The following is a 12,515-nucleotide window of genomic DNA, read 5'->3' on the forward strand; positions in this document are numbered from 1 at the left end:
TGATTTATAACACAGCATTTTGTTTGGGTTTTCTTGTCTTCTTTGAGGATTTTTCCTTTAAAAACTCAAGCAACTTAGTTAAAGCTGATCTCATGAACACAATGGCAAACACAGCTGTCCTTGGGCGGGTGCCCAAGGTGGTGGCAGCAGGGGCTCCCTGTGGTGCTGGGGCTGCCCTGAGGTGCCTCCAGATGGCTTTGACGGGCAGGGCTGAACCCTACACTCCTGGCAGTGGCAGCTCAGGGAAAGCCTGTGTGAGAAAGGGCAAAAACATGGCACAGGGAGAGGAGGAGGGAACAAAAAGCATGAGAAACAGTGGCATGGGGAATGCCAAGGCCAAAGGCACCGCCCCGTGGCAAAGCGTGTATTCCCTGCAGCCAAGGGAGGGCTCAGACTGGAGCAGGCAGACCTTTCCTGAAGGAGCTGCTGCCCCTGCAGAGCGTGCCCTGGGTACAGGAGTCAGGAATGAAGTTGAGCCTGGGAAAAGGTGAAGGGTAAGCGGTGTTTTAATGTTTGTCTGCTTCTCACTACCCAAACATACTAAAATATGCAATAAATTCGTTTTCCCTAAGCTAAGTTTGATTTGCCCATGGAGGTAATTGGGGAGAGAGATCTTCCTGGATTTATTTCAACCCAGAAGCTTTTCGTCTTATTTTCTCCCCTGTCTCATGGAGACAGAGGGAATGAGAGTGGCTGGGTGGGTGTTTGGCCCTTGGCCATGGCTAACCCAGCTCAGAACTGGGTGCTCAGTCGGTCAGATAGTAATTTTAGTCCTTTTGAGATGCCCTCAGTTGCAGCACATGTGTGTAGAAGGCTGGCAGGGACGATGTGGGATCCGTGGGTGACCTGTGCCTTGTGGGGCAGTAGCTGGAGGTCAGGAGTGCCTGGAGGCCCCTCAAAGTATTCTGGGCACCAACCTGTGGGCAGCTGGATGGAGTCCTGCGAGTCCCAGGTTGGAATCAGAGCTTACCACAGCAAATCATGTTTCTTATTGTCCCCTTTGATAGAAAAGGGGGTTGATACAAGAGTCAGCTAATGGCTATAAATAGGTTTGAACTGAACAGGACATTAAAAATCCTGTAGCAGAGTTTTTACTGTTGATCGCTTTGCTTTTGTTGAGGTTTTTATTCTGACCCTATTTACACTGAACAGTTTTTAAGAAATAAAATCCCAGACTGACTCACCTCTCCTGAAAAGTAGAGTCATGCTTGGTTCTGAACATTAGACATGATGCACTAAAATGCTTTATTTACTGATGCTGTGATTTGGTCACACTCTGGTATAGATGTAATCTACTTCCTATTGAAACTGGTAAAAGACACATCTTGAAGTTAGGTGAACTTAATTGGAAAATATTTCATCAGACCAATTAATAATTAAGCAATAGTTTTGATTGCAGTTCTAAGATGATAGACAAGTAAGGAAACCAAATCCCTCTAAAACATGACCGGCATTCTTAACAAAATATCCTTAAGAGAGGCTATCTTGTCTAAATCATAGTCTTAAGTAAAATTTTCCAGTCTTGGAAATGGTTCCCAGATTTACTGAGTTTGTCAAAGAATTGGCAGAGCATTATCTTACACTGTGCTGGCTGAAAACAGGTGCTGGTGTCCATGAGATGGAAGCAGACGCAACTGCATTTCAAACCTTGCATGGAGCTCATTGATTTTATTTGTGCAAGAAAGTTCATGAACATACTGTGTTATGAATGGATTGAATGGATTGTAGGTTTAAATAAGTCCCTGCCTTTTGCCCAGGCCTCTGGTGGCAGGCAGTAGCTTTTTTGAGGTGGCCAACACCCCAAGACCCACTCTCATTTGCAAGTTCTTTAATAATTGTTGATTCAGTCTATTATAGAATGAATTATTTATTTAATAGACACAAAACTAACCAAGATTTAAAGATTTAAACCAGACTATTACTACACAGGAATAAGACAAAAAGAGGACAACTAGTATTATACGTGTGGGGTTAAAAGTACCATTAATTTTACTGCTAGCGAAGAAATAATATAATTTAGGATCCAATGTTTCTTACCATCCAGTTTCTGATGGAGCACACATCGAAATTCTTTCCCTCAATGTCCAGAAAAGTAACCACAAAGTTGCATCCAAATTTCGGGAAGAAATAGTCTCGCACATTCCCAGGGAGTCCGAGACTTCTGCCTCTGTGACAATCTGTAGTACTTTTATAGTGTAGAACAGGCCTCTAGGTCACCTATGGTTTTTTATCTCTTCCCACATCTGTTAAGCTTGCAGACCTTTTGGCACCAGGAGATGATACCTGCTGGGCCTTGCCCGCCTGGGTTATCTCTCCTATCTGCACTGGCCACCTGTGGTGCGAGAGGGGTGATATGCCCTGCCACATACTGTTTAAACTCTTGAATAAGTACTTTCTGATTGGTTCATGTGGAGGTTTTTATTTTTTGTTTATATTTTAGATTTATTGTGGAGATCTCACCCTGTCAGTTTAACATTCCCTGAACTACATTTTGGTATAGTTAATCATTACATGGAGGATTAGACTGTGCCTCCTGGGAAACAATGGGTGAAAAAAATCCTTGACTTAAATAAAAAGTTCAGCAGGTTTGCCTTCAGGTCTGTTTATTGGCACATAAGTCTTGTGTCTGTGAGCGGCAGAGGGAGAAAGTGTTTCAGACATTAACTCAGTGAAACTATGGTCTCTTTGATCGTATGCTGATGCTCTGGTATCTGTAGTATGTAGCTGTGAATCTGGTAGTCTCCTGGTGCAGGAAGCCTTTTTTGGAGTGATACAAAGACTGACTATACACCCTGAGGGAGGCAAAATATCCGTCACCTTTGAGTGGAGTTTTGCTTGAGGATAGACTGCAAAACCAGACATAGAGTATGTGAATCAAAAATCAAACCTTGCAAGGCCAGGAACCATGGCTGACATTGCATATATTAGAGTGAAGACTTGCTGCAATGAGTGCTTAGTGGCACAAGTATGACCACCAATAAAAAAAGGAGATCCTTTAGAAGTGAGAGGAATATCTCAATACAATGAACTTCAGTAATTTTCAAGTTCAGTTTCTCTCCAGCACTTAAACTTCCAGTCTTACAAACTAGAAAAATAATTTTTCCTTCATTCAGGAAAGATTAGTTTCTGTCAGAGCATGTCTCCCACTCTTGGTAACTTGACAGTTGCTCCAGGCTTACAGAATGGATTCCAAGCCTCCTGGGTTTATTTTAAGAGTTGTGTCAAAACTGCTAGTTTTTCTTCAGGCTGATGGTCTTCATCTGATTGTTTTTCTGAAATGTTTTTTGCATTTGACCCAGAGTTGTTTTATATATGCGTGTGAATCCCATAACTGGATTTTGAAACTGATGTGTTTTGAAGATTTCCAAACAAGCAGAATAAAATTAATGCAGAAAAGAACCCATCTTCTTGCAGTGATTTCAGTGCATTTACAGTGTTTTAGTGCACTGGGGAGTCTTGTAAAAAACTGAGTGGTTTATAGGGTATTACCAGTTTTCTTTGTGTTTTATTTCTCTGCATTTGCTTTCTTTACGGAACTGCTAGAAGGCAAAATGTATTTTAGTGTGGGACTCCATGTCATTTGGGATATAAGAGGGTTAGCAACCCAGAGAGGCACATGATGTGCTGTATGGAGCAAGTGACCCAAAATCTAAGTTGCAAAATATAACTGAAAAAAGCCTAATTTTTATGAAGTTATGAGCAAAATAGTACCATGAAAAATTTCTTTTGCACATGTGCTTCTTGGTGTAGCATCAGAATCAAGGAAATAGCAAAAATGACTGCATTTATCTTACCACATCCAGCTTCAATTTCTGATTTTATTTTTATCTAGTGGGACTCCTACTCCACCTTTGGATGCTGACGTCACCACACTGAGAGGTCAGTTTTAATCTAACTGCTGTTAAGGCTGATTTTGAATTATCAGAAAATTGAGAAATGAATGTGTTTGGATTTCAGAAAAAAGCTCTGGATTTTTGCATCTCTGTAATGTTGTTTGTAATCTGGAGATCGTGTTAACTGCTGACAATTTGTTATTTTATGAATCGTGAAAATCCTACTTGAAAAATTAGTTCTGTGCCCTTTTTATTGCACTTAAGTTCATGTTTCCAAAAATACATCTGCTTAGGCAGAATGTTATAATTTTATATTGATTAATGTATTTGATACTTTTCCTCAGGCTCTTAAGGTGTCTTCTCTGCTGTTGCTGTTGTGATGATGGGAATAGGAATCAAATTTTACTATTGGTTTATGCTTGCTGAACTGCTTCTGTGTGTATCTACATGACCATGGGTATATAGAAAAAAAAACTCAAACAAAATAATACTTTTCTCTTTCAGATGCAGCTGCCAATGTTCCTCCCCCTCATGAGATCTCCGTTGAGACTCCTGCAGGTGATACCATCCATGAGCTTGACAATGTAGTCCCTACTGTGAGTGGTTTTTTTCATTTGGTTCAGCATTCTGTTGCCTTCCCTACATGATGATATTTATGGTCACTTACATATTTCTAGCAATTAAAGGTGTCATTAACATAGTGTGTTAACACAAACTTGAATTTCATAAAATCAGGGCGTGAATTTCTAGTTTTAAAATATTTTCCTGAGGAGATATTTTTTTCATTTGGAGAGGCTTTGAAATGCCTCTTCCCCAGCAGTCGGAGATAACAGATCAGTTGAGCTATCAGATGAGGATTTTGCTAGTGCCGTAGGATGAGAAAGGGAATGCCTGGTGGTTCTGAAAGCTCCAAGAAGAATGTGGAACACTCTTATTCCGATGGAAGCACGTTATACCTTAGGTTGCTGTAGTAGTGTTTCAAGGGTCTGAGTGGTACAACTGTGTAGGACAGCAGAGAGGTGGCCTGGACAGCCTTGAAGACGGATTCTCTGCTCCTTTTCTCTGTTGATATAGGCAAACTTCTATTTATCATCTTACAGGCCACCCTTTCTGTGATATTTAACCAAAGCTCACAACACTGGGAAATCTAGACCCCATACTTAAAATATCTCCATAGAAGTGAGCTGACCACCACATAGGTTCCAGGGAAGTATTTCCTTCTAGGAAACAGGTCCTCTGGATAAATTTAAATCCCACACTCTAGAGTCCAACTGCAGTATTCATGGGCCAACACGACTGAAGAAAATTTTGCAAGCCAGTGGTATAAATCAGCTGGCTTTTTTTTTCTTATAAAAATGAAACTCTCAATGGGTAATGGAGAAGTTCAGAAATTTGCATATATGCATGCTGCATATAACAGCTGATTTATTGTACTGGGTTTAACTGGGCCCTATTGTTCAAGAACCTAGTGTGGCCATGAAACAAAGCTGATCCAAACTGTACTTTCTCCTAGAGCTTTAAGTGCTGACTGGAGCTCTGATGCTGGAATAAATACAGAATATGAAACAGACAGCTTCTGACTCAAGTGCAGGGTCTGGCCTTATATTATGCAACAAGAACACTTGTGGTTTGGTCCCAAGAACAGCATTATTCTTTTTTTGAAACAGAACTGCCTGGAATATTTCTACTGGAGCAGAGAATAGGGCCACTTGGTAAATTGGAAAGGAACCAGAATTAGATTGCTGCTGCTACAGCGTTTTCACTCTGCACAGTTACATCCCACCTCACTGTTCTCAGCAGCCAAAAGGCATTGCTGATTACAAAGCCAAGAGTGAGCAAAGCTCATCTTCTGTGCTTTATATGTTGATTGTGCCAGGTTTCGGGGGGCTTACAAATGATTTAAACTACATAGTGTTGCAAACAGCCATATGGTAGCACTATATATATATGCCTGCTGTGTGTATCTCTCAAATGCTAACTAACCTTAAGTGATGTGCCAGTCCTTATGGTCTTTGGACAGAGTTAACCAGCGAAAAAGAGATGTGAGGGGCCAGAAAGAGAATTTAACTAGCAAATTTTAGAGGGTTCCTAAACTATGTAGAAATTGCTCACTGATGGCAGGTAAACTTTCTGGAGAAAGTTTTTCCATTTCCTGCATGATTCATAACTTAGGCTGCAGTTTTGATGAAAAGTTCTGTTTTGCTGGCTCTTTCTCCTTTTTAACAGGAAAAAGGCAACAACTATGTATGTAAATAGTCAAAGGGAAAACCTCTAGCAAAAGACATTTGGCTAAAGTTAACAAGCCAGCCTTCCCTTCTCTCCCAGACAAAGCTCTGTTTTTTTTTTTCTCTGATGTCTTTCAGTATACCACAAGGAATTGTATGCTGTTTTAAAACTGCTAGGGAAGTAAGCAGAAAGCATGCAGACATTCAAATTAGATTAAAACTTGGTATTCACTGCTGCCTGTGGCAGTGTGCATGATTGCTACATGCATCCCTGATGCACTGCACAGCCACTGCTCTGGGGCTTTTTGGGCAGCTGTAGACACAACAGTTGAAGCCCACTGCTTTAGCTCAGCAGAGCTCCTTGCAGTTTCCCAATGCCCATTGTGTATCTGGGGGGATCCTTCACCTCCTGAGGCTGAACAACGCAGGATGTTCTTCCAAATGTAGAACTTGGCAAAGGTAGCTTGTCTTCCTGCTGGAATAGTAAGTAGGAGTAATGTGATAAATTGTGTGAATTTTGGGTAAATCAACCTTGGTTGACTGGGCTCAAGTGAGATGTTTGGGTATCCATGGCTGCACTTTAAATTGCTTCATGAACATCCCACACAACTGTATTTCTGTTTGTACCTGAGGTCAACTAGATGGACTTACACTGAAGATGTCCAAATAGAAAACAGAATTATCTTCAATATGAGAATTCTCAAGAAATGTTCTTGTTTAGTAGATTGCCTTATTAGTTGCTGCCTCTGTCCCTGAGGTTTCACAAGCACTCCATTATAGTGCAAGGCAAACAGGTGTGCTGATGGCTCCAGTGAACACGCTGTGCTTTGGACTGCAGTGTTCAAGTGTCATTCATAAGTGTATCTCTTCTCTCCCTTCTTCCTTCCTTTCCAGATCAATAATGAGATAAAGAAGCAGGACGAAAAGCTAGTCAGACCCGTAACAGAGCAGATGATTGAGTTCAACATTTTGATTGTTGGTGAACAGTACAGTGAGGAGCTGAAGGATCCATCTGCTGCTGAGTATCAACTGCTGTCTCAACGATTCATTTCTCAGGTGATTCCCTTCCCTTAACTTTCTTTTTTCCTTTTGCTGGCTCTGCAAAGCAATAGTAGCAAGAAGCATCTGTGCCAGGGCTGATTTTTGTCTCCCTATTGTTTCCAATATGTGTTTTTTATTTTTTCTATAATGGTGGTAATTATATTACCATCATCTTTTGGGGGCAGGGTGTATGTCTTCCTTTTCTCTCTGGAGAGGCATCTAAGTTGTCATATGGTTGCTTATCATGAGGCTTATCTTTTCTCTAGCTTTGCCTCCTTCTTAGTCCCATTTAGTTGGGGATCTCTGAATCCTTTTTACTGGAGCTAACCCCGTGCCAGATCCTGGGCCAGATGGGAAAGAGATGTACTCTTCACTGCAGCCAAAAAGCATCACCACAACTGTCACAAGTTGCTAGCGTAGGCTAGACATCTTAGTTTTCCTAGTTGTGTGGCCAAATAGCAATGCCATGGTATGTGTGTGTATAAAAAATATAAGATGGGACAAAGTCCACTTGGCACATGGATGTTCCACTCCTTTGATCCCTTGCCTGGTTTTCTCTGAATAAAGAAGCTCTTGGAAAAAAAAGTCAGCAGCACTGTGATAAAGTCTCACCAGAGTTTAAAAATAAGGAGATGGTGGAGGGAAACAAGAATTTACAGAGTAAAAAATAATCACCAACTGGCAAGGATCTTTGGGAGCTAAAAAACCCTCTAAACCAGCATGTACTTTAAGTATTCTCTATCTTGGTTTTGTCTCCTGTAGCACAGTTAATTATCTTGGCAGTCTCTTTCCATTTCTCCCCTTGGAATGTGTCTATACAGTTCTTGGGGAACACTGGATGTTCTTCTGACTTCTTATTTTCCCTTTTTCTAATAATGAAACAATGCCACCAAAACTACTCTTCCATAAAGAAAGAGAATATTTAACTGTTTTTTGCCTATTAGATATAGCAGCTCAGATATATTTTTGGAAAATGCTAAAAACACTTCCTGATTTTTCACCACATGAGAAGAAGTGAATGGAATCTGTGTTAATTTTTTGGCTTTCCCTCAAAATAGATTAAAAGCGTGTTTGAAGGACTACCTGGATACAAAAACATCCATATCCTGGATTACAGGTAAAAAGATACTGATGCATATGTGGTGATTGAACACGATCGTGCATGGTGGTGCAATGAGCTGACACGATGCTTAGCAGAATGTCAGGCATGTGTGTGGGAGTTCCTAGGATGTATTAACCAAGTGCTTTCATATTTGCTACCTCTATATATGCAGCTGAAATAGAAATACAGAACTATATGTAAATGAAATTTTTTTTTCTTCTGGCATTTACCAGAGGATCTCACATGAAATGTTTGCTGTGATTTTAAGACAAGGCATTCTTATTCAAGATTCTATACTAAAACAAAAAGATATATTTGTATCTGATACTTCTTCTAATATATCCAAGTGCTAAACAAGGAAGGACACAGAAACCTTTTTGGAAAAAGTGTGGTGTATTTAAATTTCTTTTTCAAATTCTTAATGTTAATTTGGCATGACTCTAAAGGTTAGTGTTTAGGATACATAAGGTTTCTCTCTTGGATCAAAACAGAGGTGGGAGATAGTTTGATAAATGATATGGAATGTTTTAACTCTCTGTATTCCTGTAAATAAATTTTAAATACCTGATTTCCTCAAATCCATTTGTGCTTCAGAGTGGCATTTAATTTAAGTTAATGCATCAAACATAAGATGTCTGAGTTTTGCAGCACAGGGCTCACAAATTGTGATTTTTCTTGAATGGACTGGATATAGCTCTCAGAATCTAATGAGTGTGTTCATAAATTAATCTAGATTGCGTTTTCTTTGAGACTGTAAGCTGTATTTATTGCCTGGGGTATTTTAGCTAGAATACACACAGTAAAAAAGCAGCCATAGTGAGAAAGGTGGTGTGGTTGGAGCCCTAGACTATGTCCAGCTTTCAGCCTGGAAGGTAGCAAAACCTTCCATCTTGGTATCTGCAGTCTAATATGTTTGCAAGCACTTGGTTCATTTGAGAAGAAAAATAAAGGGCTGATATTTCTAGCAAAGTACTGGAGCTCTGTGCTCTGCTGTGCATGACAAAACCCATTGGTTGTAAGTCAAACCTTTAGGTCAAATAAGTGAGCCTTGATCTTCTTGGTACTGACAGCAACTTAACTGCATTATTTACAATAATCTGAGATGGCTCTGCTCTGCTGATTCCTTGGGATCAATAGGCAATAGTTCAGTAAAAGCAGAACAATTTGTTATGTAGCAGAATAGCTATGAGTAACTATGCAACTTAAAAGGATTTTGCTGTATGTGTTTTCAAATGGGTGTGCCCTGTAGAACACCAAAGAAAACTTGTTAAAGCTTTAAGACTTAAAGGAAACTATGATATTGATTTAACAGGTTTTGCTGTTCTGTTTTGTTTTTGTATTCAGCCCTTCAGAGGAAGACAGGTAAAGACAACTTTTTTATAGATATTGTCATAATACCGATAGGAAGAACATGTTTAGCTGGAGGACATAGTTTTCTGGGATTTGTAGTTTTGGCTTCAGAGCATGATAGTTATCTAACATAAATATTATGAGAGAGGGTTCTACCAGAAACTGCAAGCAACTGATCTGGTTTCATTAAGGATAAACATAACTTGTTTATTTAAGTCCTAATAATAAAAAAACCCTCAGGAAAAATCATCGTAAACACAAGTCAGCTACTGGGGTAACTTTTGTATAAGAGTCTCTTTCGTGAAGAAAACAAAATTGCTTAACAATGACTCAAAGTCTTCATACTTTGCAGCAAAGTCTTGAATAGAAACAGGACTATTATCATTACTGAAATTGAAGTAGATAAGAAACCCACAGTTCTCCAGCAAAGGCTGTTGGCTTTGCTTCAAGGCCAGAGGTGCTGCAGATCTTAGCAGAACTTTAATGTTCTTTAGCAGAACATGGGATCAGTCTGGACTTGTTTTTCATCAGACATATGCAAGTTAAGAATCCAGAATTTTCCTTCTTTAGTGTGTTAAGAATTTCACAAGACACAAAAAGAACTGCAGCCTTACCTCACTGAATGTATTAATTTGTTTCGTGTGTATCTCAGCACAGGCATAGCCAGTTTCTGTGAACAAGTCTAAAAAGAATGAGAATTCTAACTTTTTAAGAAAGGTTAGATAACACAAATCTCTTCACAAACTATAGTGACTTAAAGGCATCCCCTACTACTGGGCACTTCTGCAGGCTAAGATGCATGCCACTGTTCACAAGAGCTATGTTCCAGGCACCAGATGTTTAGCCCTTTCCAGAAAGAGGATGGTGTTGTAGTTATTTGTTAGGAATTATGAATGACAGAACAGTTGTATTAAATCTAAATGTTATGTTTGAGGAGCATATTCTGTTCTACCTTTCCTGCACCTTTTCACTACTGCTGTCCTTTTTAATTTCCTCTGCTGCCAGTCAGTGCCCATGGTGAGCCTATGGTGGGCTCATGTCAGTGATAGAGCCAGCAGCAAAACCTCATGCTCCTGGGTTTAGTCAGTGTGTTTGCAGATTGTCTCTGTTGTATCTGGCACTGGGGCTTTAAAGACTTCTCTGAACAGAGCCATTGTTTCAGAAATCTAACCCAGCTCTGTGGAATGAGGAAAACCTGTATTCAGAGCACATTTTTCTAACAATTCATGGGTTACTTAATTTTCTTGCTGTGTTCTGTGTACAGCCAAAATGCATTATATCTTCTGAAGTTCCCTTGTGCTTATGCCCAGTGTATGGTAAATCTGATTGCTGCCTAAGCTGTCATGTGGAAAAGGACATCCAGATGCATTCAAGAGAAGAAAATCAAGAAAATGGAGGAGAGTTAATATGAAAAAACTCCTAAACTGTACACAGATCCAAAATTGAGCTATAGAATAAATGATCAAATGAGTCTATATAAATGTTCCCAATTATAAGAAGAATTAAATGCTATTTTATTGTTATTAAAAACATTCTTTCAAGCAGGCTAACACTGCACAGTGACAGAGATTAGGACTCTCACTTGCTACTATAGATTGCTACTATATACAGCCTGTTTTTCCTGGCTATTTTCATACCTCAGAGCTGTTCCTACTATTGGCATGACCTTAAAATCCTCACTCTTGCCACTGCATGCTGGTGGACCCACTAATAATGCTTGCAGACAGCCAGTGTTTTGGTCTGCTTGTGGTCTGTCTGCCATTCACTAGCAGAAATACAGGACTGTGACCAGACCAGATGTCAGTTTTTGGTAGCATTTCCCTTGAGAATTTTGTGAAAAGAATGAAGTAGTTTTTATTTAGACTCCTTTTTATTTTCTTTGTATTTTTATACTAAAAATGGTATTGACATGGGTTCTTGTGAAAAAATATTGTTTGCTTGCTTTGGAAAACCTGGCATTTCTCATCTGTGTTCCTTCTCTTTGTACAACTGAAGTGGGGTGGAAGTTCACTATGCTGTCACATTTGATGGAAAAGCTATGAGCAATGCCACCTGGGACCTCATTAACCTTCATTCAAACAAGGTGGAGGACAACTCCTTTATGGGCATAGAGGATAATCCAACAGTTGTGTACACCATCAGTGATTTCCAAGATTATATTGCTGAGATCCTCCAGAAGAATGCTCTGCTTGAAAATGCTTCCATGATTTTAGACCCGAAATCTCTCCAGCTTACTAACGGTGGGTATTAATTATGATCCATTGGTGTGCCACACATCTGACTTCTAAAATAAATCTCAGATGAGTGAACTATTCAGCTATCTTCTGAAAAATCAAACAGAACAAAATCAACTCTGTTATAGCCTGTTTTGCTCTGATCTTAACTAGGCCAAGTCATTAGCAGTAGCATCCCATTCTTGAACCATTAGCCTAGACCCCCCCACACACCTTTTTTTTTTTTAATTTTTGTTTTGATAGGAGGTTTGTGGTGTGCAGTTTCAGTAATACTTCCAAAAGTTAATAGGAATTAAAGGAGGAAATGTGGTTCACATGGTGCATATTGCATCAGGGTGACCTTCAGCTTAGTATGTCTGTGTTTGCCTTAGGCAGCACAAAGGAAATACCCAGGCTATTGTTGAATATTCAATGATCCCACTAGAGGTGATGAAAGAGTGCTGTCACCCCTTTGTTCTCATCTTTCCCCTACACTTCCTGGCAGTGACTTGGAACCGTTTCCAGAAACAAAATCTCTCTGGTAAACTTTTTGAAAACATTTTACTCACAAAACTGAAATCAGAGAGGGTTTTTCACTCAGTCTTCCAACACAACTTCCTCACACTGCTACTGCAGCCTTTAGATCCCAAGTGTTTATATTTCCACAGTGAAAGAAATACTGCATCCCACATCAGAAGTCCCGTCCTGGATTACTGAGAATCCAGTTGTGCTGGCGCGCCCGGAGTTTGAT

At 39.8% G+C, this 12,515-nt stretch overlaps 1 protein-coding gene across 4 annotated transcripts in view; it reads left to right on the forward strand.

Moving 5' to 3' along the window:
• Positions 1-12,515, forward strand: part of IMPG2 (interphotoreceptor matrix proteoglycan 2) — a 55,686-nt gene that overhangs the window by 27,784 nt on the left and 15,387 nt on the right. For all 4 annotated transcript variants that reach the window (XM_019283689.3, XM_019283691.3, XM_010396196.4 and 1 more), the window contains 7 exons: positions 3,833-3,879; positions 4,338-4,429; positions 6,953-7,114; positions 8,158-8,216; positions 9,546-9,563; positions 11,547-11,791; positions 12,433-12,515. In XM_019283689.3, the coding sequence (XP_019139234.3) occupies positions 3,833-3,879; positions 4,338-4,429; positions 6,953-7,114; positions 8,158-8,216; positions 9,546-9,563; positions 11,547-11,791; positions 12,433-12,515 (706 nt within the window). The remainder of the gene's footprint in view (positions 1-3,832; positions 3,880-4,337; positions 4,430-6,952; positions 7,115-8,157; positions 8,217-9,545; positions 9,564-11,546; positions 11,792-12,432) is intronic.

The sequence above is a fragment of the Corvus cornix genome, chromosome 1, assembly GCF_000738735.6.
Source record: "Corvus cornix cornix isolate S_Up_H32 chromosome 1, ASM73873v5, whole genome shotgun sequence".
Classification (NCBI taxonomy): Eukaryota; Metazoa; Chordata; class Aves; order Passeriformes; family Corvidae; genus Corvus; species Corvus cornix.